At 41.6% G+C, this 23,379-nt stretch overlaps 1 protein-coding gene across 7 annotated transcripts in view; it reads left to right on the top strand.

Moving 5' to 3' along the window:
* The first annotated feature begins 1,325 nt into the window (after positions 1-1,325).
* IRAG2 (inositol 1,4,5-triphosphate receptor associated 2) overlaps positions 1,326-23,379 on the top strand; it is a 76,508-nt gene continuing 54,454 nt past the window's right edge. For 3 of the 7 annotated variants that reach the window (XM_081957779.1, XM_081957775.1, XM_081957780.1), the window contains exons 1-11: positions 1,326-1,764; positions 3,972-4,141; positions 6,381-6,976; positions 7,672-7,782; positions 8,623-8,803; positions 9,706-9,752; positions 12,627-12,693; positions 15,255-15,413; positions 18,506-18,623; positions 18,758-18,808; positions 20,586-20,663. In XM_081957779.1, coding sequence (XP_081813905.1) covers positions 6,403-6,976; positions 7,672-7,782; positions 8,623-8,803; positions 9,706-9,752; positions 12,627-12,693; positions 15,255-15,413; positions 18,506-18,623; positions 18,758-18,808; positions 20,586-20,663 — 1,386 coding nt within the window. In that variant the 5' untranslated portion in view covers positions 1,326-1,764; positions 3,972-4,141; positions 6,381-6,402. The remainder of the gene's footprint in view (positions 1,765-3,971; positions 4,142-6,380; positions 6,977-7,671; positions 7,783-8,622; positions 8,804-9,705; positions 9,753-12,626; positions 12,694-15,254; positions 15,414-18,505; positions 18,624-18,757; positions 18,809-20,585; positions 20,664-23,379) is intronic. The other 4 variants (XM_081957778.1, XM_081957776.1, XM_081957777.1 and 1 more) reach the window with 4 other exon arrangements.

Below are 23,379 nucleotides of genomic sequence, written 5' to 3'. Positions count from 1 at the left end.
GGCCAGTCTATTCCACATAGCAAAGTTCCCCCCTTCAGCTCCAGGGTGATGGGATTAAGGCATGATAGTATTAGCCCTTTACCCATCTCACCCCAGGGCACCTGGGAAGAAGCAATGCTCAACCAAACTTGGACTCAAAGCACAGCCTATAGAGTTGCTCCTGCATGGCCCTGTGGGAGTCTGACAACCAATCAGAATACAAGCTCAAGATCAAAGCCCAGAGAGGGCATAAAACCAGGAACTTTCAGCATATCTCTCTCTTTTCTTCTTCACCCAACATCTGGAAGCATCTGATCCCCCTTTTCTGTTCAGGAGCTCAAGCCATGTGATCCTGTCCACCATTAAACCATCTTTCCAAACAGCCTCCATGTTTCCAGTTGGAACTGAACCCAGAAGGACATTTCTTCCAACATTCTCATTTCTCAAATGTTTTCTTTTCTTTCCCAAAACTTCTCCGGTGAAACATTTTCTAAGAGAAGATAAATCTTCCTTGGCTGATTCCTAGGCAATAAAAAACACAGGCCGATGTTCCTGGCAGAAAAAACATGGTTGTCCAATAACTGTAATAATTACGGTAGATTAAGCATTGAATCTCACTGCATTAATGTAGCTTCTGCATCAATAGCAATTTAAATATGCAAAAGCTACAAAACTCTTCTTTTCTATATTTTTAATTTGATTGTGCCTCTATTTGCTATTTCTCTCTATGTTCTGACTTTTTTCCCAATCTTGAATATTAATATTCTGCCATTTTTAAAAAAAATCAATAAAGTTGTATTTTGTTTTTTTAAAAAAAGATTCAAACAACACACTTTCCTGGCATGATAGCAGTGTTCCAATATCTCAGGGGTTGCTGCAAAGAAGAGGGAGTCAAACTATTCTCCAAAGCACCTGAAGGCAGGACAAGAAACAATGGGAGGAAATTAATCAAGGAGACAAGCAACCTAGAAGAAATTCCCTGTCAGAACAATGAATCTGTGGAACTTGCCTCCAGAAGTTGTGAATGCTCCAACACTAGAACTTTTAAAGAAGATGTTGGAGAACCATTTGTCTGTAGTGGTGTAGGTTTTCCTGCCTGAGCTGGGGTTAGACTAGAAGACCTTCAAGGTCCCTTCCAACACTGTTATTCTATTCTATTCCATTCCATTCTGTTCAACAACCCAGGTTATTCCAAATCACATAAAAACAATATGAACTGGTGAATTGTCCCTTTCAAATGCTCACTTTCTGAAAGAACATTCCACCACCACCACAGGAAAGAAACACAATTTAAAAAGCAGGAAATTGTGGCTAATTAAGAAGCCAACATAACACGGGCGTTTCTGGTCACATGACTTTATTTAGCCCCGCCCCCAGACTTCTAGTAGCCGAGAGGAATAAGTTTGATTTTCTATTTTCAGCTTGATGCGGTTTTTGTAGGGTTATTTTGGGCCTGTTGATTAGTACTTAAGAAAAAAAAGAGAGAAAGAGTTTCCATTGACTGTTCCTGGGGGGTATGATATTGAGAAAACTTCAAAATTCTCATTTTTGATGCTGTATTTCTTGCAGTTTAAAGCCCAACATTTGTCTGTCTGTGCAGGAAACTTAGCAGAGTGGAGCCAAGAAATCCTGTTGGAATATTTGTGTTTTTTAAAAAGTGCATTACTGCCATTGTGAACTTGGTATGATCTTTTACATTAGCTGTTCAAAACTTGCAAGGAGGCTCCTTTTTTAAAACGTATTGGCCTATATGTTTTGGTTCCGAATTTCTGATTCCTAATTCAGGTGCTGTTATTTGTTGTTGTTGTTGTTTCTTCTTCTCCTTCTCCTCCTCCTCCTCCTCCCTCCCCCTCCTCCCCCTCCCCCCCTCCTCCTCCTCCTCTTCCTCTTCCTCTTCCTCTTCCTCTTCCTCTTCCTCTTCCTCTTCTTCTTCTTCTTCTTCTTCTTCTTCTTTTGCTTCTGCTCCTCCTCCTCCTTTTCCTCCTCCTGCTGAACTGGACTCTCTTTCAAATTCTCTAGAAAGAAAATTTCTGGGCAAGTGATATTAGTTATGAGGGCAGCATTCTCCTAGGTGGGAAGGCCTGCACATGTCTGCAATGGTTTAGTTCATATTTTGGAGTAAATGAAATAATGAAGGATGCAATCAACCAATGGAACAGAAATTGCCTTCAGAAGTTGTGGGAGTTTCATCACTGGGAGCTTTCAAAAAGAGACTGGACAGCCATCTGTCAAAAAGGGTGTAGGGTCTCCTGTTTGGGTAGGAGTGGCTGGACTAGATGACCTACATGGTCCCTTCCAACTCTGTTAATCTGTAATCCGTGGTCATCAATCTTTGGAGTCTTCTCCCATTTTTCACCAATATGGGAGAAAATGGGCTATATCAAAATAAAAAGTCAGCATTTATAAAGATGGGTAAATTCTATGCTTATTGGGGATTTCTGTTTCTATATTATGTCCAATTTTAATTGGTTGAAGTTTTCTATGTCTCATGCAGAGTACCAGCTCTAAATTCTATTGGGCTTTTTCCAACCATGATATCTTCAGATATGCTGGTTTAAAAATCTCACCATGATTGCGATAATGTAAGATTATCATTTGAGTTTATATTTTCACCTGCTTGGTGCTTACTCAATATATTAGATCACTGCTTTTAAACCTCAGCAACTTTTAAAATATATGAACTTCAACTCCCAGAATTCCCTAGCCAGCCATGCCTAGGGAATTCTGGGAGTTGAAGTCCATTCATCTTAATGGCTCAGGTGGAGAAATAATGATCCAATATATTCGGTGACCATCAAGCAGAGGAAAATGTCAGCTAAAATGACGAGCCTTTAAAATCTTTATCTGTGAAATCTAAAATACATAATCGTTGGTGGACTACCTAGCTTCTTTGGAATAACATTGCAGGCACATGTATTCGTGCGGTGCCAAAATTCACTTTGCACTTTCTCGGTTTTATTTCTTCTGCAGAAGGAATACTTTGAGAGTTTGCTTTTTAAGGTTATGAAATGATGGTTTGACTAGAAGATGGAGTCACCTGGGTGGGTGTTGTTGATTGATTAAATATACTTTAAGACATAGGGGCTGCCACAAACAAGAGGGTACGAAGCTATTCTCCAAAGCACCTGAAAGTAGGACAAGAAGCAATGGGTGGAAACTAATCAAGGAGAGAAGCAGCTTAGAACTAAGGAGAAATTTCCTGACAGTTAGAACAATTAATCAGTGGAACAGCTTGGCTCCAGAAGTTGTGAATGCTCCAACACTGGAAGTCTTTAAGAAGATGTTGGATAGCCATTTGTCTGAAGTGTTGTAGGGTTTCCTGCCTAAGCGGGGTTGGACTAGAAGACCTCCAAGGTCCCTTCTAACTCTGTTATATTCTATTTATAGTCAATTATTCAATTTATAGTCAATTTATAGTCAATAGTTAGTCAACTATTTATAGTTTAATAGTCAAACTATTCTCCAAGGCACCTGAGGATAGAACAAGAAGCAATGGGTGGAAACTAATCAAGGAGAGAAGCAACTTAGAACTGAGGAGAAATTTCCTGACAGAACAATTAATCAGTGGAACAGAATTTGCCTCCAGAAGTTGTGAATGCCCCAACACTGGAAGTCTTTAAGAAGATGTTGGATAGCCATTTGTCTGAAACGGTATAAGGTTTCCTGCCTAGGCAGGGGGTTGGACTAGAAGACCTCCAAGGTCCCTTCCAACTCTACTATTGTATTGTATTATTGTATTTCTATGCCGCTGCCATCAAAAGCAATTCTCAGCGGGTCATTAAACTAGGCATTGTAATACAATACAATAATACAATATCAGAGTTGGAAGCAGAGTTGGGCTTCCAGCCATTCCCCCTTCCTGCGCATTAACCTTCTTCCTTGTTCCATTCCCCCCCCCCTACCCTTAAATTATTTTGTAAAGCAACTAATGAGGAAGTTGGCACGCCAAAGATCAAAGCAGAGGTCTCTTAACATCTCAGATTTCTTTACAGGGATGTTTTTGATTGACAGGAACAACGACCGGCTAGCGTGATCGAAAACCGTGTGGGAAAGTGGTGTTCGCGTTGAGCAGCCATTTTGTTCCCAGGCAGCCATTTTGCCTTTCAAACGCAACGGTTGTATCCCTGATGTTGCAACCCGCCTTTGGCTACGCTGGTCGCAGGTAAAATGGTTGCCAGTTTGTCTCTGGGTCCAATTCAGCGTGGCGGTGTCGACTTTTAAAATCCTACGTGACTTTATTAAGGGACTTGGGATGGTTATAAGTATGAGGACTGGTCATAAGAGGGGTTCCCCCCCCAGTCCTCTTGTGATTTTGAACAATCGCTGAAACAAATGATTGCAAGCCAAGGACCACTGACATAAGAATCTGAAAAACGATGAGGTCCCGCCAGATGAAAGTGTAATTAAAAAATATTAGAATCTGCTGAGATAATACAATAATACAATAATAATACAATAGTAGAGTTGGAAGGGACCTTGGAGGCCTTCTAGTCCAACCCCCTGCCTAGGCAGGAAACCCTATACCATTTCAGACAAATGGCTATCCAACATCTTCTTAAAGACTTCCAGTGTTGGGGCTTTCACAACTTCTGGAGGCAACTTCTGTTCCACTGATTCATTGTTCTAACTGTCAGGAAATTTCTCCTCAGTTCTAAGTTGCTTCTCTCCTTGATTAGTTTCCACCCATTGCTTCTTGTTCTACCCTCAGGTGCCTTGGAGAATAGTTTGACTCCCTCTTCTTTGGATAGACTGACACTTAAGATAAAAGAAAAGGAAGAAACAGAATACTTTTTAACATGGGATATATATTTTACCAATGGTTAACTAACAAAAACAGGGGTTAGAATTTAAAAAGAAGTCAAAGGGATAATAAAAAAAATTGTATTGAAAATATTGCAAGATGGACAAACTCATTGTCTTATTATCTTATGATTAATATTGATAGGTTTATCAAGATTACTAGTATGATTATGGTTATTGCTGTACCTTTACTTAAAAGTCAATTATGCCCAGACAACACACTGTTCAGATAGATATAGAATTTTTTTAATGAAAATATGTACCAATAAAACATATATTCCCCCCCCCCCCCCAAAAAAAAAGAATCTGAAAGACTATGTAAGTCTTGAATTATATGGATAGAATGATGGGATTATATGTTGAGGGGGGCTGACATAATTTAGAACAAGATGCAATTAAAAAAATATTAGATTGTGCAGAAATAGATTGACATTAAAGATAAAAGAAAAAGAAAGAGTGCAGAGAACAGCAACAAAAGATGATTAGGGGACTGGAGGCTAAAATAGGAAGAACGGTTGAAGGAACTGGGTATGTCTAGTTTAATGAAAAGAAGATCTAGGGGTGACATGATAGCAGTCTTCCAATATCTCAGGGTCTGCCACAAAAAAGAGGGAGTCAAGCTATTCTCCAAAGCACCTTAAGGCAGGACAAGAAGCAATGGGTGGAAACTAATCAAGGAGAGAAGGAAGTTGGAACTAAGGAGAAATTTCCTGATAGTTAGAACACTTCATCCGTGGAACAGCTTACCTCCAGAAGTTGTGAATGCTCCAACATTGGACATTTTAAAGAAGATGTTGGATATACATTTGTCTGAAGTGGTGTAGGGTTTCCTGCCTAAGCAGGGGGTTGGACTAGAAGACCTTCAAGGTCCCTTCCAACGCTCTTGTACTATTCTATATGGACTATTTTCGAACATGGGATTTGTTTTATCAATGGTTGAATAATAGAGGTAGAAATTAGGAGCTGGAAATTTACTATTATATAAGCAAATTGACTCAGACAATACACTGTTCACAAAACACATGTATGTTAAATGAAAATGTATAAATAAACTGCTTTAAAAAGCTAAAGACAACAACACTAGAATGTCTCAGAATAGTTTTTGGAACTGTCAGGTTTCTTGCCCTTTGAAATTGTTTAGAGTCTTTGAATAATAAATAAATCAGTAGCTGGCCTGCTGCCCAATAAAAGAACCAACCTTATTTTTATGATAATGTAAACTATGTACAATGATTATTTTAATCTGTTTGAGGCGTGATTATTAAATTTTTAATTACATTAATATTATTAGCTACCCAGACATGAGATGGGCAATCATAGAAATCCTTTAAATAGCTCTAATTTAAAAAATCCATAAAAAGAATCCGAAAGACTCTGTAAGTCTTGAATTATATGGATGGGATGATGCGATATCTCTCTGGCTAAATTGTATTGTTCCTATTGTACACTAAAACCTGAAAAATGCTGTTACAATTCTTTTAAAATTAACTTGAAATGTCCTTGAACTTCAATCTTGGATAAATGAAGGAAATTGTCTGAAGGTTCAATCTTACCATTTTTAAATATATATATATACACACACACCCCTTTTTTTTTTAAAGGTAACCTCTCAAACGGGGCAAAATGTCTTCCAAAGATACACATGGGAAACGCCATCATCCTGTGGCCAGCCTTTGCAGGAAGCTCCAAAGTATCAACATGATGGACCAAGCTTCGAATCCTGCCTTGCAGATTCCAAAATTCCAATCAAAAAACTTCGATAGTCCACAGAGTAACACAAAGAAGAACCTGGAGGAGATCTTGAAGAAAAGGACATTAAAAAGCAGCAGTTCCATGGACACCAACCTCTTATTGCTAAGTCCTTCCAGTGACAGCATCTTCTCTCCGAGCCCTGGCATGGTGCAAACACCACGCCATCGACGTATTTCGGATATTCGCTCCCAGTCCTTTTCTCTGGGTGGGAATAAAGAGAAGCTCAACAAATCATGGGTTTTGGTAAATCAGAGAGGGAACGGTTCACCCTATCTCATTAAACATGGAGAGTCAACCTCTGATTACGGCAACTCTAATATCGAGCCAAAGGTCACATCACCTCTGGAAAGCAACTATTTCACATCAAGTCCTGATTTATTTATCCAAGGACCAAAATCCGTACAGCCCACTTTTCCTTCTCCTCCAGCCAAAAGATTCTCCTTAGGTAAGAACTGAAAGAAGGCACTTAGGTTGCTTCTGTATTATGTGTATTATTGTATGTATTTGCATTTATATTGTTCTGATATCTCAAGGGTTGCCACAAAGAAGAGGGAGTCAAACTATTCTCCAAAGTACCTGGAGGCAGGACAAGAAGCAATGGGTGGGAACTAATCAAGGAGAGAAGCAATCTAGAACTAAGGAGAAATCCCCTAACAGTGAGAACCATTAATCAGTAGAACAACTTGCCTCCAGAAATTATGAATGCTCCAACACTGGAAATTTTAAAGAAGATGTTGGATAACCATTTGTCTGAAATAGTGTAGGTTTTCCTTCCTGAGCAGGGGTTTGGACTTGAAGACCTCCAAGGTCCCTTCCAACTCTTCCCTTCCATTTCCCCCTTCCTCCCATTCTCATCCTTTTGGTTTTGCTTTTTATGATGTACCCTGCCCTTTTATAGTATGACTTCGGCCACTTTGTGGAAACTCACAATGAGAGGGCAGTCCTACAAACACAAAATGTTTTTTCAACCTGATTGCAGATGTAATAAGTGTACAAGCTGAACAGATGGAAGGAAAATATAAGCCTTGGGAAGAGTTAAACTTGAGGAGCAAATTGTGAACAGGAAAGCCAGTTAAAACCAAATATCTTGGCTACATGTGGAAAAAACAAACCAGCTTCCAATATTCTTTGTCTTCATAGGATGGAAGATGGCAATGGACAACAGAGACAATGAAGACTCTGACATAAGTCTGATTTGTGAAGAAGACCTACTGACTACTATGTTTTCTGCATGTGATGTGGAAAGAAGAGGTAATGTAACAATTGAAAAGTTCCAAAATGAATTTGGGAGGCTACTTGTACAGGTAGTCCTCAATTTATGACCATTCAAACTTACAACAGATTTACCAAGGACTATTTCTTGTTGAAAATTGTCAGCACAGTTTGCAGTTAAAGGTCAAGGGTTGACATTAGCAGACAGAATGATAATTGCCTACTCAATTTAAAACAGTCTACACCAAAATGATGAACATTTTCTGAACGTGATCCTCTGTGTTGATTTTCATTGTTTGTTGTTGTTAGTTGCAAAGTCATGTCCGACCCCATGGACAACGTTCCTCCAGGCCTTCCTGTCCTCTACCATCCTCTGGAGTCCATTTAAGCTCACACCGACTGCGTCGGTGACTCCATCCAGCCACCTCCTTCTCTGTCGTCCCCTTCTTCTTTTGCTCTCCATCGTTCCCAGATGAGGCTTTTCTCCAGGGAGTCCTTCCTTCTCATTAGGTGGCCAAAGTATTTGAGTTTCCTCTTCAGGATCTGGCCTTCTAAAGAGCAGTCAGGATTGATCTCCTCTAGGACTGACTGGTTTGATTACCTTTCAGTTCAAGGGACTCGCAGGAGTCTTCTCCAGCACCAGAGTTCAAAGGCCTCCATTCTTCGGCGTTCAGCCTTTCTTATGGTCCAGCTTTCATAGCCATGCATTGTACTGGGAAAAAAAACATAACCTTGACTATGCACGCAATTTTGTTGGCAGGATGATGTCTAGATTTGCCATAGCTTTCGTCCCCAGGAACAAGCGTCTTTTAATTTCTTGACTGCAGTCCCCAGCTGCGGTGATCTTGGTGATCTAACAACTGTCATTATTACATTTAGGCAAAGTTGCCGTTTCTAAATTAGTTGACTTCCTGAGGAACACGACAAGCCGGACTTCAGAAGATAGTGGCCTTGAAGATTTGTGCAACATGCTTGATCCTGATCATAGGGATATATCTATGGACTTGGAGACCTACCATGCCATCATGAAAGAATGGATTGAAGATTGCAAAAGAAACTGGTACCCGCTATTATGTCTTTTTTTGTAGTGCAAGGCATGATAACCCCATATGTTGCTCTTAAGTCCATTGATTAACCCTTTACACCAGGGGTATCAAACTCGATTTCATTTGAGGGCCGCATTCAGGGTTGTGTTTCACCTTCGGGGTGGGGAGGCAGGGGGACATGGCCAGCTTGATGTTACTCATGTCAGGGGCGCCTGTGGTGGCCCGAGCACTCTTCCAGCGAAAATGGGCTCCTGAGCTCCATTTTTGGCTGCGAGGCCTCCTGCAGCCCTTTGCTAATGAAAATGGAGCTCAGGGAGACCTCCATTTTTGTTGACAGATGCTCCGCAGGGCAGTCCTTTGCTGTTTCCAGGGTGGCCCCATGGGCCAGATCTAAGCACCTTACTCTGGCCCCCCGGGCCTTGAGTTTGACACCCCTGCTTTAAATTAATTTTTTAAAAAATTTCTGGAGTTTGGTTTGGTTTGGTTTGGTTTATTTGGATTTATATGCCGCCCTTCTCCAAAAGGACTCAGGGCGGCGTTCTTTTGAATCCTTAATGGATCCCATATCTGGTTGTTCTCCATTGAAAAAATAATAATTTATTCCTCTTCTTTGCTTTCTGGTTTTTAACCAGTTAGCAAACAGTTACAAAGCAGATCCTTTTAATCAATAGTGACTAACTATATCCATAAAGAGTCTTTGATAAGAAGTTAGGATGGATGATATCATGCCATATAATTATACAGGTTAAGAAACAGAAATGGGTCACAAATCATGAGGAAAAAAAAGTTTTTCCAGTACATGGTATTAAAAATGCCAAAAATGTTTAATATCATCGATTAGAGCCATTTCTGTTATCTTGAATTAAGATACCTGGAACTACACTCCCCCCCCCCCCCCCCCGCCGTTGTTTTTCAGGAATGAGGCACCCACCAAGGAGGCAACCCCTGAAAATAATTTCTCAGGTATTTCTTTACCAGATTTATTGAATTGCATTCAGAATTAATAAAAATACAAATGTATTACTGGTAGAATAATATTTTGGGTATTATGGAAAGTTAAATTTAGTGGAATGTGTATAACATGCATAGAAAGTGCCAGAAATTAAGTGGGGGGAAAAACAAGTCCTGAAATGTTAATTCAATTTAATTCTTTCATTGCAATAAATCTAGCTAAAGAGAACTCTTGAGGCTGTTTAGAAGGGAACAAGCTATGCTAAACGATTGACTGAATTATTTGCATGAGCGGGTGAATTATTTACCGGATCGCTGAACACATTTGCAAACTTGGTTTCAGCTAATAAGTTGATGGTTTGTTCTGCAACATTCCAGCTTTCTGCTTTTTATTGATTTTTTTTTTAAAAAACAACACATTATATGGGAATAAGGAACCAGATCATACCAAGAGAGTTGTTGGGAGGTAGATCAGTCTAGAATTAGTTGAACTGAAGATTTTTAGCTTCCTTTGTTCCTTCTGAAGGAAGTTAGCACCCACCCCTCTACTAGAAAAATGAAATATTCTGGGAAACATTAAAAAGACAGAATCTTATGTTTCCCTGGATGTGAAAAGGAGAAACATGTTTTAAAGACAAAGCAGCTCCCTGCCCCCTCCCCTTCAGCTCCAGGGTGATGGGATTAAGACATGGCCCTCAGGGTATGATAGGATTAGCACTCTACCCATCTCACCACATGGCACCTGAGAAGATTACATCATCCAGCAAAACTCAACCGAGCCTGGGACACAGACAGCCTACAAAGTTAGCTAAGACCCCTGCCCCCTGGGAGTCTGACAGCCAATGGGATACATTCCTTGGACAGGAACAGCAAATTCTAAATACCCAAGATCTCTGCCCTTTTTTCTTCAAGATCTTCAAGGCATGTGACCCCCTTTGTCCCCAGGACCTTAAACTATGTGGTCCTGTCCACCATCAAGAAACCTTTCCAAGCAACTTCCATGAATCCAGTATCTTTTTCCCCACTTGGAAGGATATTTTTTCCAACCCTTCCAATAGTATCTCTTACCCCGTCCCGTTAAAATCGATTATCCTTGCTAAGGTAGCAATGAGCCGTGGTGGCGCAGTGGTTAGAATGCAGTACTGCAGGCTATTTCTGCTGGCTGCAATTCGGCAGTTTGATTCTCACCAGGCTCAAGGTTGACTCAGCCTTCCATCCTTCCGAGGTGGGTAAAATGAGGACCCAGATTGTTGGGGGCAATAGGCTGACTCTGTAAACCATTTAGAGAGGGCTGTCAAAGCACTGTGAAGCGGTATATAAGTGCTAGTGTCAGGCCTGTAATTCTGTTCCTTTTAGGATCTTTGGCCTGCCACATAATTAAAACATATATATTATGCTGTTTCATTTTCAACTTTAAGGTACATCCGGTGAATTCCCCAAGTTAAAAGTTCATCATCTATCCCCACTTGTCCAACCATGCAAGCCCTAGGATAACTGACTCCTGCATTCCAGGGGCCACGATGAATCTGAGGAACTCATAGTGGCGGCCTATCACCAGTTTTACTAACTCAGTGATCTTTGTAGCCGGAGCTCCCCCAATTAGGGTTCCATCCACTTGCTCAAACGGAATGGGTTGTTTCAGGGGTCTGGTGCGTATACCTAGTTGCTCCACTATTGACATGCTGATTAAGCATCGGGTGCAGCCGGTATCTATAATCACCCCAACTTCCCCTTCTACCCCCGTTTTCGGTATTTGGAGTTTGGCTTTTATTTGGAAGGGGCGGATAGGTGCACTGAACCATGGGTCTGTCTGGAGGGCTGCTTTCAGTTCGGTTCTCAGTTTATCTTGGGTTCGACTCAGCCTACCCAGACTCTTAGGGAAAATTTACCCGGTATTCCATTGTAGCTTATTGAAGCCGGTAAGGGAGTCTAGCACGAGACCATCCACCCAAACTCCACCTCCTCCCGTAGTGGTAGAAGGGGAAACACATTATGAAGTGAAAAAAATATTAGATTCCAGGCTGTATAGAGGTCGTTTACAATATTTAGTGCATTGGAAGGGATACCCTTTGTCAGAAGCTACGTGGGTGAAAAGTTGGGATCTGAAAGCAGATAAATTAGTGAAGCAATTCCATGAGAAATTCCCTGATAAGCCAAAGGGTCCCCCTGGGGGAGGAAGAGGTGGTTAAATTTTGATAGTTAACATTTATGTTATTCTCTTTTCAGGAAACGTTTTTCTCTTGAGGAGAGGCCGCCTGTCAGGCCTGTAATTCTGTTCCTTTTAGGATCTTTGGCCTGCCACATAATTAAAACATATATATTATGCTGTTTCATTGGTATAGTAGTTGGGAGGGGGGAATAGAAAGGAGTAGGATTGTGGAATGTATTGTTATGGATTTCTTAGAAGCTCAAGGTCGTCTTTTGTCTCCGCACCTCGACACCTGGCCGGAAGAAGAGGGGTGTACATGCCAGCGTGGAAGATGAAGATTGGACCATGTGATGAATTATGGGGTGTGGGGATAGATGATGAACTTTTAACTTGGGGAATTCACCGGATGTACCTTAGAGTTGAAATTTCAACAGCATAATGCCAACATGCCTGTCTTATTAAATTGGAGTTTTAAGGACTACTTTGCCTTGGACAATGATTTAATTCTGTGGCAGGCCAAAGATCCTAAAAGGAACAGAATTACAGGCCTGACAGCTAGTTCTAAGATGCTGAATGACTCGTTTTGCATGTGTCAGATGCTCAGTTAGGGCATTTGAGGACGGTCATAAAAGTGAAAGTCATGCAGAGGCAACCCCTGTGCTTAGAATGCTTTATGGAATGGAATGGCATGCAGTTGGTTTCTTTCTTGCCTTACCACCGAAAACTTCTTTTTGCAGCGAAAAGGTTGAACATAACTTCTGGAAGCCTAGAAGCACTTGGCGGTGATGTGTCAAGAGGAGATTTGTGAGTTCTGTTTTAGTCGACGGGTTTCAGAAACGGGAAACAAAAGAAACCCAAGATCAGAGAGAGGAATTTTGCAGGGATAATGGGGGCACTGTGTCTTTTAAATGATGGGGAAGGATGTGATAATAACATTTTACCATCTGAATGGCCGCCACACAGAAAGTTAAACTTGCCCTGTGTTGTCCCAAGGGGGCAGGATAGAGCAATGGGTATCAAACTCAATTTCATTGAGGGCCGCATCAGGGTTGTGTTTGACCACGGGGAACCAGGGTGAGCGTGACCAGGGTGGGTGTGGCCAGCTTGATGTCACTCGTGTCGGGGCACCTGTGGCGGCCCGAGCACTCTGCCAGTGAAAAGGAGCTCCTGCGGTCCGTTTTCAGCTGCAGTGGCCTCCTGCAGCCCTCTGCCTGCAAAAACGGAGCTCAGGAGGGCTGTGCGCGGCCCTCCTGAGCTCCGTTTTTGTTGGCAGAGGCACCACGGGCCAGTCCTTTGCTGTTTCCAAGGCGGCCTCACGGGCCAGATCTAAACACCCCACGGGCCGGATCCTGCCCTCGGGCCTTGTGTTTTACACCCCTGATACAGAGCAATGGGTGTATGAGATTGGAAAGCAAAATATAATTAAATGTTGGGAAAATAGTATCCTAATAGTAAGGTCAATTCAACAGTGCAACCACCAAAGAGAGGCAATGCGTTTCTCTTTGTTGGTTGTACCAGTAGTCCTCGTCTTACGTCTGCAATCGAACCCAGCATTTCAGTTGCTAAGTGAAACATGCGTTAAGAGAGTTTTGCCCCATTTTACGACCTGTCTTGCCACAGTTGTTAAGTGAATCGCTGCAGCTAGTAGTTAGTAACATGGTTGGTCAATTGAAGCTGACTTCCCCATTGACTGCTTGTCAAAAAATTGCATGACCTTGGGATACTGCAGTCGTCGTAACTATGAATCAGTTTCCAAGTGTCTGAATTTCGATCATGTGACTATTGGGCAAAACTCACTTCACCCCTGTCTCGCTTAACAACAGACACCTGTGGATCAATTGTGATTTTAAGTTGAGGGTTACCTTTTATTTGCGGTTAGGGATGTTCTCTCAAGGATAAGCTTTCAGAAATGAGGGAATTATAAGCTTTCAGAAATGAGGGATTATCAGTGGAGAGAAATAGCTGTATGAATGATGAAGAGTAGTCTTCCTTATGTTCTGACCCAGCCTTAGTAGAAACAGACTCCTTGTCATGAAAAACCTGGTGAAAATTGGGCATGCTTTGTACATTCAGTGTAGTAGACATAGTGCAGAGCTCTTAGTGCAAAAGAATTTTCTGATTGCTTTCTCTATTTATAAGCTATGATTCCCTTTTTGGTAAGGTTACTCCTTTACTATTAGAAAAGGCACATGTTTGAATGCAGTTCAATGCTAGCTGAGGAATTCTTGGGAGTTGAAGTTCCCATATCTCAAATCTGTCAACAGAGAGCAGTGTTTCTCAACCTTGACAATTTTAAGATGTGGAGTCCTCAGCGTTTTGGCTAGAGATTTCTGGGAGTTGAACTCCACACATCTTAAAGTTGCCAAGAAACAATTTAGAGAAAGGGTAGAACAAGAAGCAATGGGTGGAAACTGATCAAGGGGAGAAGCAACTTAGAACTGAGGAGAAATTTCCTGACAGTTAGAACAATTAATCAGTGGAACAGCTTGCCTCCAGAAATTGTGAATGCCCCAACACTGGAAGTCTTTAAGATGTTGGATAGCCATTTGTCTGAAATGGTATAGGGTTTCCTGCCTAGGCAGGGCGCTAGACTAGAAGATCTCCAAGGTCCTTCCAACTCTGCTATTGTATTAATATGTATAAGTCCCCTTTATTTCCCTCATGTGAATGAATGGCATTCACACAACAAAAAGTCCAGGCAATAGTCCTTCAAAGAGTTAACTCTAGTAACAGACCTTATCAGTTCCTTGCGATAATTGCATGGCTGTGAGCTCCCAGCCTAAAGGCTGCAAATTAAGTACTGGCAAGCAATCTCTGTGGCACGAAACACGATGAGTAGAATCTTCAGAAATACGAACTGTTGTCTCCTACGACCACCACTCCCCTTAACTTCTATTTATTCCCCAGCTGGGGAGGGGCCATTCAGCATCCACGTGTGCCTTGCTTCCCGAGTTGACTCCTTGTTCTCCTCTCCTAACTGCTCTGTGCATGCGCACATCTGAAACAAGCCCCTGCTGTTCTTCCTCCCCACTTATCTCAGCCTCCAAAGGCAGATGCCTCTCCCGGGGCTGGGAAATGTCAAACGGCCCTGGCTCAATCTCTGTTTCCAAAGCAGAGCACCAATCAGAGCCTTCCTCAGGCTCCAGAGTTCCTCCCCAACTTCCTCATCTGCCGCCAGCTCCTCTGGCAGCTGGCAGGCCACAACACCTTAAAGTTGTCCTTGGGTGATGGGACCTTGGCCAGAAAAGGTGCAGATAGGGAGAAATTTTCTTAGCACTAAACGCCCATCCTGCTTTGGGTCTCCTCCATTAAAAAAAGCAATTGAAGGTAAAAATGAGAAAGTCCTCTTGTCTTTACCCTTACAGAGAAACGTCTGACTTGATTACCTGCGTGGCCGATCTTCAGTTCAACAACCAGAAACTTCAAGAGGAAAATGACCAGTTGAAGCTGGCACTGGATGCCACAGAGGAGACCAATAACAGACTGGTGGAAGACAGCGGGGAACTGCGGAATCAGATAAAAAGGTGCGATGCTTTTGAAAATAAATGAAAGTTCTTTTGCTGGTTTAGCAAGATCTGTTGTTGCCTTAGGTAAAAATACTGTAGTAGGTGTTCTGACCCAGCCTTAGGAGAAACAGGAAACAGGCTCCTCGTCCCGAAAAAAAACTTCTTCATTTATCTCCTGTGAATTAATGGCATTCATCCACCAAAAGTCCAGGCAAGAGTCCTGCAAGGAGTTAAACTGCAGCAGCAGACCTTATCAATTCAGTTGCAAGGCCGTGAGTTCCCAGACAAAAGGCTGCAAATTAAGCTCTTGCAAGCAGTCTTTGTTGCACGAAACACAATGAGCAACATCTCCAGAAATACGAACTGTTGTCTCCTACGACCACCACTCCCTTTTCCTTCTATTTATTCCCCAGCCAGGGAGGGGCCATTCAGCCTCCACATGTGCTTTGCTTCCCGAGTCGTTGTTCACCTAACTGCTCTGCACATCTGTGCATCTGGAACAGGCCCCAGCTGTTCTTCCTCCTCCTCCACTCATCTCAGCCTCCAAAGGCTGCTGCCTCTCCGGTGGCTGGAAATGCTGGACAGCCCTGGCGCTGCCTCTGCCTCCGACACAGAGCCCTCATCAGAACCTTCCTCAGACTCCAGAACTGGCCCAGGTTCTTCCCCAACCTCCTCATCGTCCGAGTCTGTCGCCAGCTCAGCTGGCAGGCCACAACAATAGAGGTGTTTCTTTGGTTTAACATTTTTATTGGGCTGTAAAATAAAGTAAGATACAAAATATGAAAGTAAATAGGAAAACAGTGGGGAGGAAGAGGGGGAAGTGAGAGAGGTGGAGGAGAAGAAAAAGAAAAAGAAACATTGACTTCCGACTCTCTCTGCTGCAGTAGAACAAGGCATTAACATCAAATCATAACGTTTTGGTTTTTTCATAATATGAATAAGTCATTTCTATAAAGATCTATCAATCTAATCGGTAAAGCCCAAAATCAAAGTTTCATCCTTTTCCACTTCAAACACAAAGTTCAGAAGCGGTCTCCATGTTGAAATAAAAGTACTTATATTCTTTTCTTTAACCAAGATAGCCAATTTTGCCACTTCAGCCAGCTCCATCAATTTCTGTAACCATTCCGTCCCGTCCATGTTAGGAATCAAACTGTCCTTCTATTTTTGTACATATAACAGTTGTGCTGCTGTCACCATATATAATAACAAAGTTCCAAATTTTTTCTCCAGGTCTTTTTCCATGAGACCCAAAAGGAAGAATTCTGGTTTCATCTTTATCTCCATTTTCAAAATTTTCTGTATTAAAATATGAATTATATTCCACTTCTTTTTTCATGGTAGGAGTATTTCTGTGTAAAGTCTTCTTTACCATAACTGCCCATATGTAGAATAGCATTCTTTAGAATGGAATTATTTATTGGCCAAGTGTGATTGGACACATAAGGAATTTGTCTCTGGTACATAAGTTCTCAGTGTTTGTAGAGGACAAACTTCCACTCTATTAATAGAATAGAATAGAATAGAATAGAATAGAATAGCAGAGTTGGAAGGGACCTTGGAGGTCTTCTAGTCCAACCCCCTGCTCAGGCAGGAAACCCTACACCACTTCAGACAAATGGATATCCAACATCTTCTTAAAGACTTCCAGTGTTGGGGCATTCACAACTTCAGGAGGCAACTTCTGTTCCACTGATTAATTGTTCTAACTGTCAGGAAATTTCTCCTCAGTTCTAATTTGCTTCTCTCCTTGATTAGTTTCCACCCATTGCTTCTTGTTCTACCCTCAGGTGCCTTGGAGAATAGCTTGACTCCCTCTTCTTTGTGGCAACCCCTGAGATATTGGAAGACTGCTATCATGTCTCCCCTAGCCCTTCTTTTCATTAAACTAGACATCCCCAGTTCCTGCAACCGTTCTTCATATGTTTTAGTCTCCAGTCCCCTAATCCTCTTTGTTGCTCTTTTCTGCACTCTTTCTAGAGTCTCCACATCTTTTCTACATCGTGGTGACCAGAACTGAATGCAGTATTCCAAGTGTGGCCTTACCAAGGCATTATAAAGTGGTATTAACACTTCACGTGATCTTGATTCTATCCCTCTGTTGATGCAGCCTAGAACTGTGTTGGCTTTTTTGGCAGCTGCTGCACACGGCTGGCTCCTATTTAAATGGTTGTCCACTAGGACTCCAAGATCCCTCTCACAGTTTCTACTATTGAGCGAGGTACCACATATACTGTATTGAGCTTAGCTCTCCTCTGCAGATACTAATAATGTATGATGAGAAATCCTGGCAGGCACATACTTACCAAAGTTTAATTGCCTTGCAGAGATTACTGGAAATGAATGTCAATATAAAGTTTAATCAAGGTCTGATATAAATGAGGAATCACAGCCTTAGTATTGCAATAGATTCTTCTAAAACGTTGTATTTTTAGAGAACTTAGTACATAAGAATTTCTTTCTGGACTGTATCTATCTACTGTGTCTATCTGTACCTATCTACTGTGTCTATCTCCTTGTTTGAAGTCATTGCATATGTTAATATTCATGGAGAAAAATCTGATAATTAAAAATGCAAATGAGATGGTGAATTGTATTTCAAAATATGGAACTGTGGCTCTTTATCCAAGAACTCTGACTCTAATGGGTCTCTGGTTCTACTCAGAGAATTATTCCATGAACATTGAAGAAATGTGTTCAATTTTGAAATGTCTTTATTATAAAATTGAGAAGATAGAGAAATATGTTTCTGGCTGCCTGGGGAATTCTGGGAATTGAAGTCCACCCATCTTCAAGATGCCCATGTTGAGAAAGACCGATATATACTGTTTTAATGTTTAGTTAATTTTAATAATTATATCTGGGTTTTGTTTATTGTATGCCACTGTTGTTATCATTTTTACTTCGGTTTTATTGAATTTCACTGTAACTGTTATGAAAATATATTTATTGACATATTATATTTATATCTGTCCCCAGAATTTGATGCTGGTGCATACAATTAAAAAAACCACATGAAAATATCTACAAAGAAGCATTGGGGGGGGGGGGGGGAATCTCAGGATTCCTTGTCTATTACAAATGGTTTTTTGTTGTTTTTGGCTTTCTAGCTTCCAGCAGTCTGCAAGTCAAGTGAAAACATTAAAAGAGGAACTGGAAGAAGTGAAGAACATTCTGGGCACTTCTGAAGAAAAGAGGCAGTTGATGGCAATCCAGAATAAGCAGCTTGTGAGTTGATGTTTGCATGCAGGAGTCCACCTTTGGCCAACTGTTACAAACCAGGTTGTGTTGGGTTTTTTGGGGGGGAATGCAAGTCAGGTTCCTGATAAACATTTGATTGTTTCTCTTCTTTTCATAATCAGGAAAAAGAGAATCAGTCCCTTGTTCTTAAGATATCTTCTCTTCAAGAGGAGGTAAGAATGAGCATGAATACTCTTTGAATCATAGGGTGATAATTTTGTTATTGCTGTGCCGTAATAATTAGATAATATTAAGGGACGCAGTGGCTAAGATGCTGAGCTTATCAATCAGAAGGTCAGCAGTTCAGTGATTCAAATCTCTAGCGACGCGTAACGGAGTGAGCTCCCGTTACTTCTCCCAGCTTTTGCCAATCTAGCAGTTCAAAAGCACGTAAAAATGCAAGTCGAAAAATAGGGACCATCTTTGGTGGGAAGGGAACAGCGTTCCGTGCTCCTTCGGTGTTTAGTCATGCCGGCCACATGACCACAGAGACATCTTTGGACAATGCTGGCTCTTTGGCCTCGAAACGGAGATGAGCACTGCCCCCTAGAGTTGGGAACAACTAGCACATATGTACAAGGGGAACCTTTACATGTACCTTAATATTAAGAATATATAGCTAGTCCTTGACTTACAACCACAATTAACCCAAGATTTCTGTTGTTAAGCGAGACAATTGTCAAGTGGATTTTCTCCCATTTTACGACCATTCTTGTCATCGCTGTTAAATGAATCATCAAATTAGTGAACCAATTGTTAAGGGAATCTGGCTTTCCCACTGACTTTTTTTGGTCAGAAGTTTTCAAAAGGTGATCACATCACCCCCGGGCCACTGCGACCATCATGAATACATGACAGTTGCTAAACATCCAAATTTTGATCACGTGACCATGGAGATGCTGCAACGGTTGTAAGTGTGAAAAACCATCGTAAGTCAGTGCCTATGTCGCTTTGAATGGTCACTAAACAAACATCGAGGCTGTAAGTCGAGGAAAAACTGTAATAGCCTGACACAGATGGCATTTCAATATCCTCCACCAAATTTATTCACACATACCTCTTTGACCTCCTGGTTTCTACATAGGTATAAGAGCACCACACTCTACTCACAAGAATTTATCCCCAACTACCTTCTTTTATGGAAGAGTTTTTAGAAGGAGTGCAGAGAAGAGCAACAAAGATGATTAGAGGACTGGAGGATAAAACATAAGGAACAGTTGCTGGAATTGGGTATATCTAGTTTAATGAAAAGAAGGACCAGGGTGACATAATGGCAGGGTTTCGAGATCTAAGAGGCTGCCACAAAAGAGAGGGGAGGTCAGTCTATTCTCCAAAGCCCCTGAAGGCAGGATAAGAAGCAATGGGTGGAAATTAATAAAGGAGAGAAATTTCCTGATAGAACAGTGGAACCGCTTGCCTCCAGAAGTTGTGGGTGCTGCATCAATGGAGGTTTTAAAGGAGGACAACTATATGTCTGGAATTGGTATAGAGCAGGGGTCAGCAACCTTAAACACTCAAAGAGCCACAAAGGTCATAACTGGAAGCCCCCTGCTCAATTCTGGAGCCGCCCGGAAGTGCAATTCCCCCACCATAGAGTCTCCTCCTAGTGCAGCATCCTTTTTTCCTCTTCTGACCGGAAGGACAAATCCTCCACCACCATAGAGTCTCCTAGCACGGTGTCCTTTTTCCTCTACCTATCCTAACCTAAAGCCCTATCAATCGTGGAGCCAACCAGAGACGGAGCCACAGCAGTGGGATGAAAGAGCCACATGTGGCCACGTGCGGCTCCAGAGCCAACCCCTGATATAGGGTCTCCTGGTTGAGTTGGATTAGAAGACCTCCAAGGTCCCTTCCAATTCTGTTATTCTATTAAGGGTTTGTTTGTTTTTTCATGGAAAGACAGCTAGTAGAAAAGGAAACCAGTAATAACAAATATGTCGTTTAAATCAGAACATTAGAAATGCTCTTGATTCAGATGGCCTCCAGCAGAGGATTGAGGAACTGTCGCAGAATATTAGTGAACTCCAAGTAAGTGACTCCTACATTTTGTTTCAGTGTGGGGTGGCAGAGATCCAGTTCAAAAACTTCAGATATTTGAAATGTTCCAAGTGTCCATAATCAAGAAAAGCAAATCAATTGGTTTCTGAAGACAAGGCAGTAATTCCTATTCTTGGACTTCCAGTTATGTTGCGTGACAGAACCCAACATCCCTTCTCTCTGGTTACATTAATTTGGGATGAGAAGATGTTGTAGCCTTACCAAAATCTGACAATCCACCGTTAAAACTAAAAGTGGATCTGTATTATTTACATTTGTAAGTTGGTTTTGGAACATCAGAGAACTTTCAAAAAACAACACGTAACCATGAAGATTCTGATACTGTCTCTTAAATTACATTTTTAAGAGGAATTTGAGCTGAAACTCAAATTCTGTATTATAGTTACATCTCGCTTAGCAAAATGTTCCAGGTCTGAATAACAAACGAGAACATTAATGATGGTAGGATTTTTCTGTCTCTATAATTTGAGATGTGTATGATGTAATTGAATCAAGAGATTTGTTTCATTTTCTTAATGATAAGAACTTTATTCCACAAATTCTTGGTCAGTTCTGAGATATTTCATTATTTTGATGATATTTTTGTTAAGATTCCTCAGCATTTCTGCACAAAATGGGCATCAGCATACAACATAATATAACCTATTAGAGCATGTAAGATTTTTTATAATAAAAATTTTTATTGGTTTTTCAAGATTTATAGGGAAAAGGGTAAATGGACAGGTATACAAATTTTGGCAGTTGCAAAGTGTGTGTGGTCCCCCTCCCTCCATACCCATAGTATACATTTATATATAATGCATTAGTATATAATTGATTACAATCAACATATTAGTTCTATTATTAAATTCAATCAAACATTACAGTAAAAAATCCAAATATAATTCCATTTTCACTTTCGGTCAGTTTATAATAATATGATTTTCTTGTTTATTTTTGTGATCTGAGTCTTCTTGCTATTGCCCCATCTCCCTCCACTGGCAGAGCTCTGGCCCCTCCCGTGTCCTGCGTGTCCGTTGTAGTGTCTTGTGTTTTTTCTAGGAGTGTTTTGTTTTTTTCCATAAAGGCCTGCGCCTCTATGGGTGAATTAATTCTGATTCTTGTCTCCTCCCAGAATATCAGCATACCTTCAGGCATCAACCATCTAAACCACACCCCTTTCTGGTATAATTTATTCGCTAATTGCGAATAATTTTTTCTTTTTTCTCTAATCTTCTTAGGGATCTGCTTCAGAATGGTTATCTCCATATCATGATATGTCAATGCTTGCCCCCTTTGTACACCCAGAATTTCATCTCTTGTGCTTTTTCTAAGGAATTTAATGTGAACCTCCCTGGGTACATTGTGTGTTCTAGCATAAACTGAGTTCACTCTATAAACCAGGTCTATATCCCACCCCATCAGTTGTTTTTCTTTGTGTGTGTAGTCCGCCAGGATGTTTGTCATGATGTCCCTTATGTTTTCCCCATCTTCTTCTATAACATTTTGAAATCTAAGATAATAGGACATTCTCTCAAATTCTGATTTCATCTGTTGGATGTCAAGATCTTTGTTCCCTTTCTGCACAGCTTCCACCACCCCCCTCACCTCCTCCACCCCCCCTTCCACAAGGTTCAGTCTTTGTGAGTTCTTATAAATTTGGGCTTGATTTTCTTTAATTTCATCTTTCATTTCCCTTAGCTGTTTCTTGATTTCCTCCTGGCCCTGTAAAATTTGTTGAAGCATTTGTTGAAAATCCATCTCTGTAGTCTTGGGTTGCATCAGTTCTGTTATCTTTGACTGAGTGGCTGGACTGGATGTTGCAGATGTTGGAGCAGACGTGGCAAAGCCAGGTTTTCCAGGAGGTGGTCTTTTGGATGCCATCCTTTATAACGTTAAAAGTTCAGTCCATATATAAGATAAACAGTTAGAAAAGAAGGGTAGGCAGGTGAGGTCCGGGAGCAGAAGAACCAGGCAGAAGAGAATCTCTCTAATAAGTCTGGCAATAGATGAAAGGTTTCCCCTAGAGAGTTCAAAAAGTACCAATCCACAAGAGATTTCTCTGGGAGACACGGAGACAAAGACCGGAAGCCTGAATTTTAAAGGTGGAGTCAGGTTTCACAATTCATAAAGACAACGGAAGTGTGCCATCTTGCCCTGCCAGTATTGGGCACAGAGGCATAACAAAGTTTTAAAAAGTTCCAAAAGTCCTCAAATCACAGTTAAAAGTGAAATTAAGTTGAAAAGAAAATCATCTCAACCTGGGTGAGGCTTCATTCGTTGGCTCTCCCCCCTCCTCCTTCCCCGGGAGCTGAGAGCAAGATTATTCCTCACCGCTTGTCCAAGGGGGGGGAAACCCCCCTCCCTCCAGCCGCACCTTCAGAATACTCCGAAAGTTGTTGTTTTTTTTGTTTTTTTTTTAAAGCTGAGTAATTCTTCATATAGAATAGGGAATGAAGAGAGAAGCAACCTCACCGCACCGCAGCTGCTTCATTCTATTGTTGCATTCTCCGGTCGGCTTTAGCGAGGCGCGAGGCGCAGAAACGCGAAGCGCCCTCCGATCTTGCTCCCCGGTGCCTTGGGCGCGCGAGAGACCTCCCGCCGGCAGCCGCCGCTGCAGGAGCTCCCCGCGATGCCGCCCCTCCGGCAGGACCCCTCTGAGGGGTGTCCTGTGCCCCCCAAGGAGTGGGGAAGCCCACCGGAGAGC

Source organism: Natrix helvetica (assembly GCF_964273705.1).
Source record: "Natrix helvetica genome assembly, chromosome: 6".
Taxonomy (NCBI): domain Eukaryota; kingdom Metazoa; phylum Chordata; class Lepidosauria; order Squamata; family Natricidae; genus Natrix; species Natrix helvetica.
The sequence above is the reverse complement of the archived record's forward strand: the minus strand, read 5'-3'. Positions and strand labels throughout refer to the sequence as shown.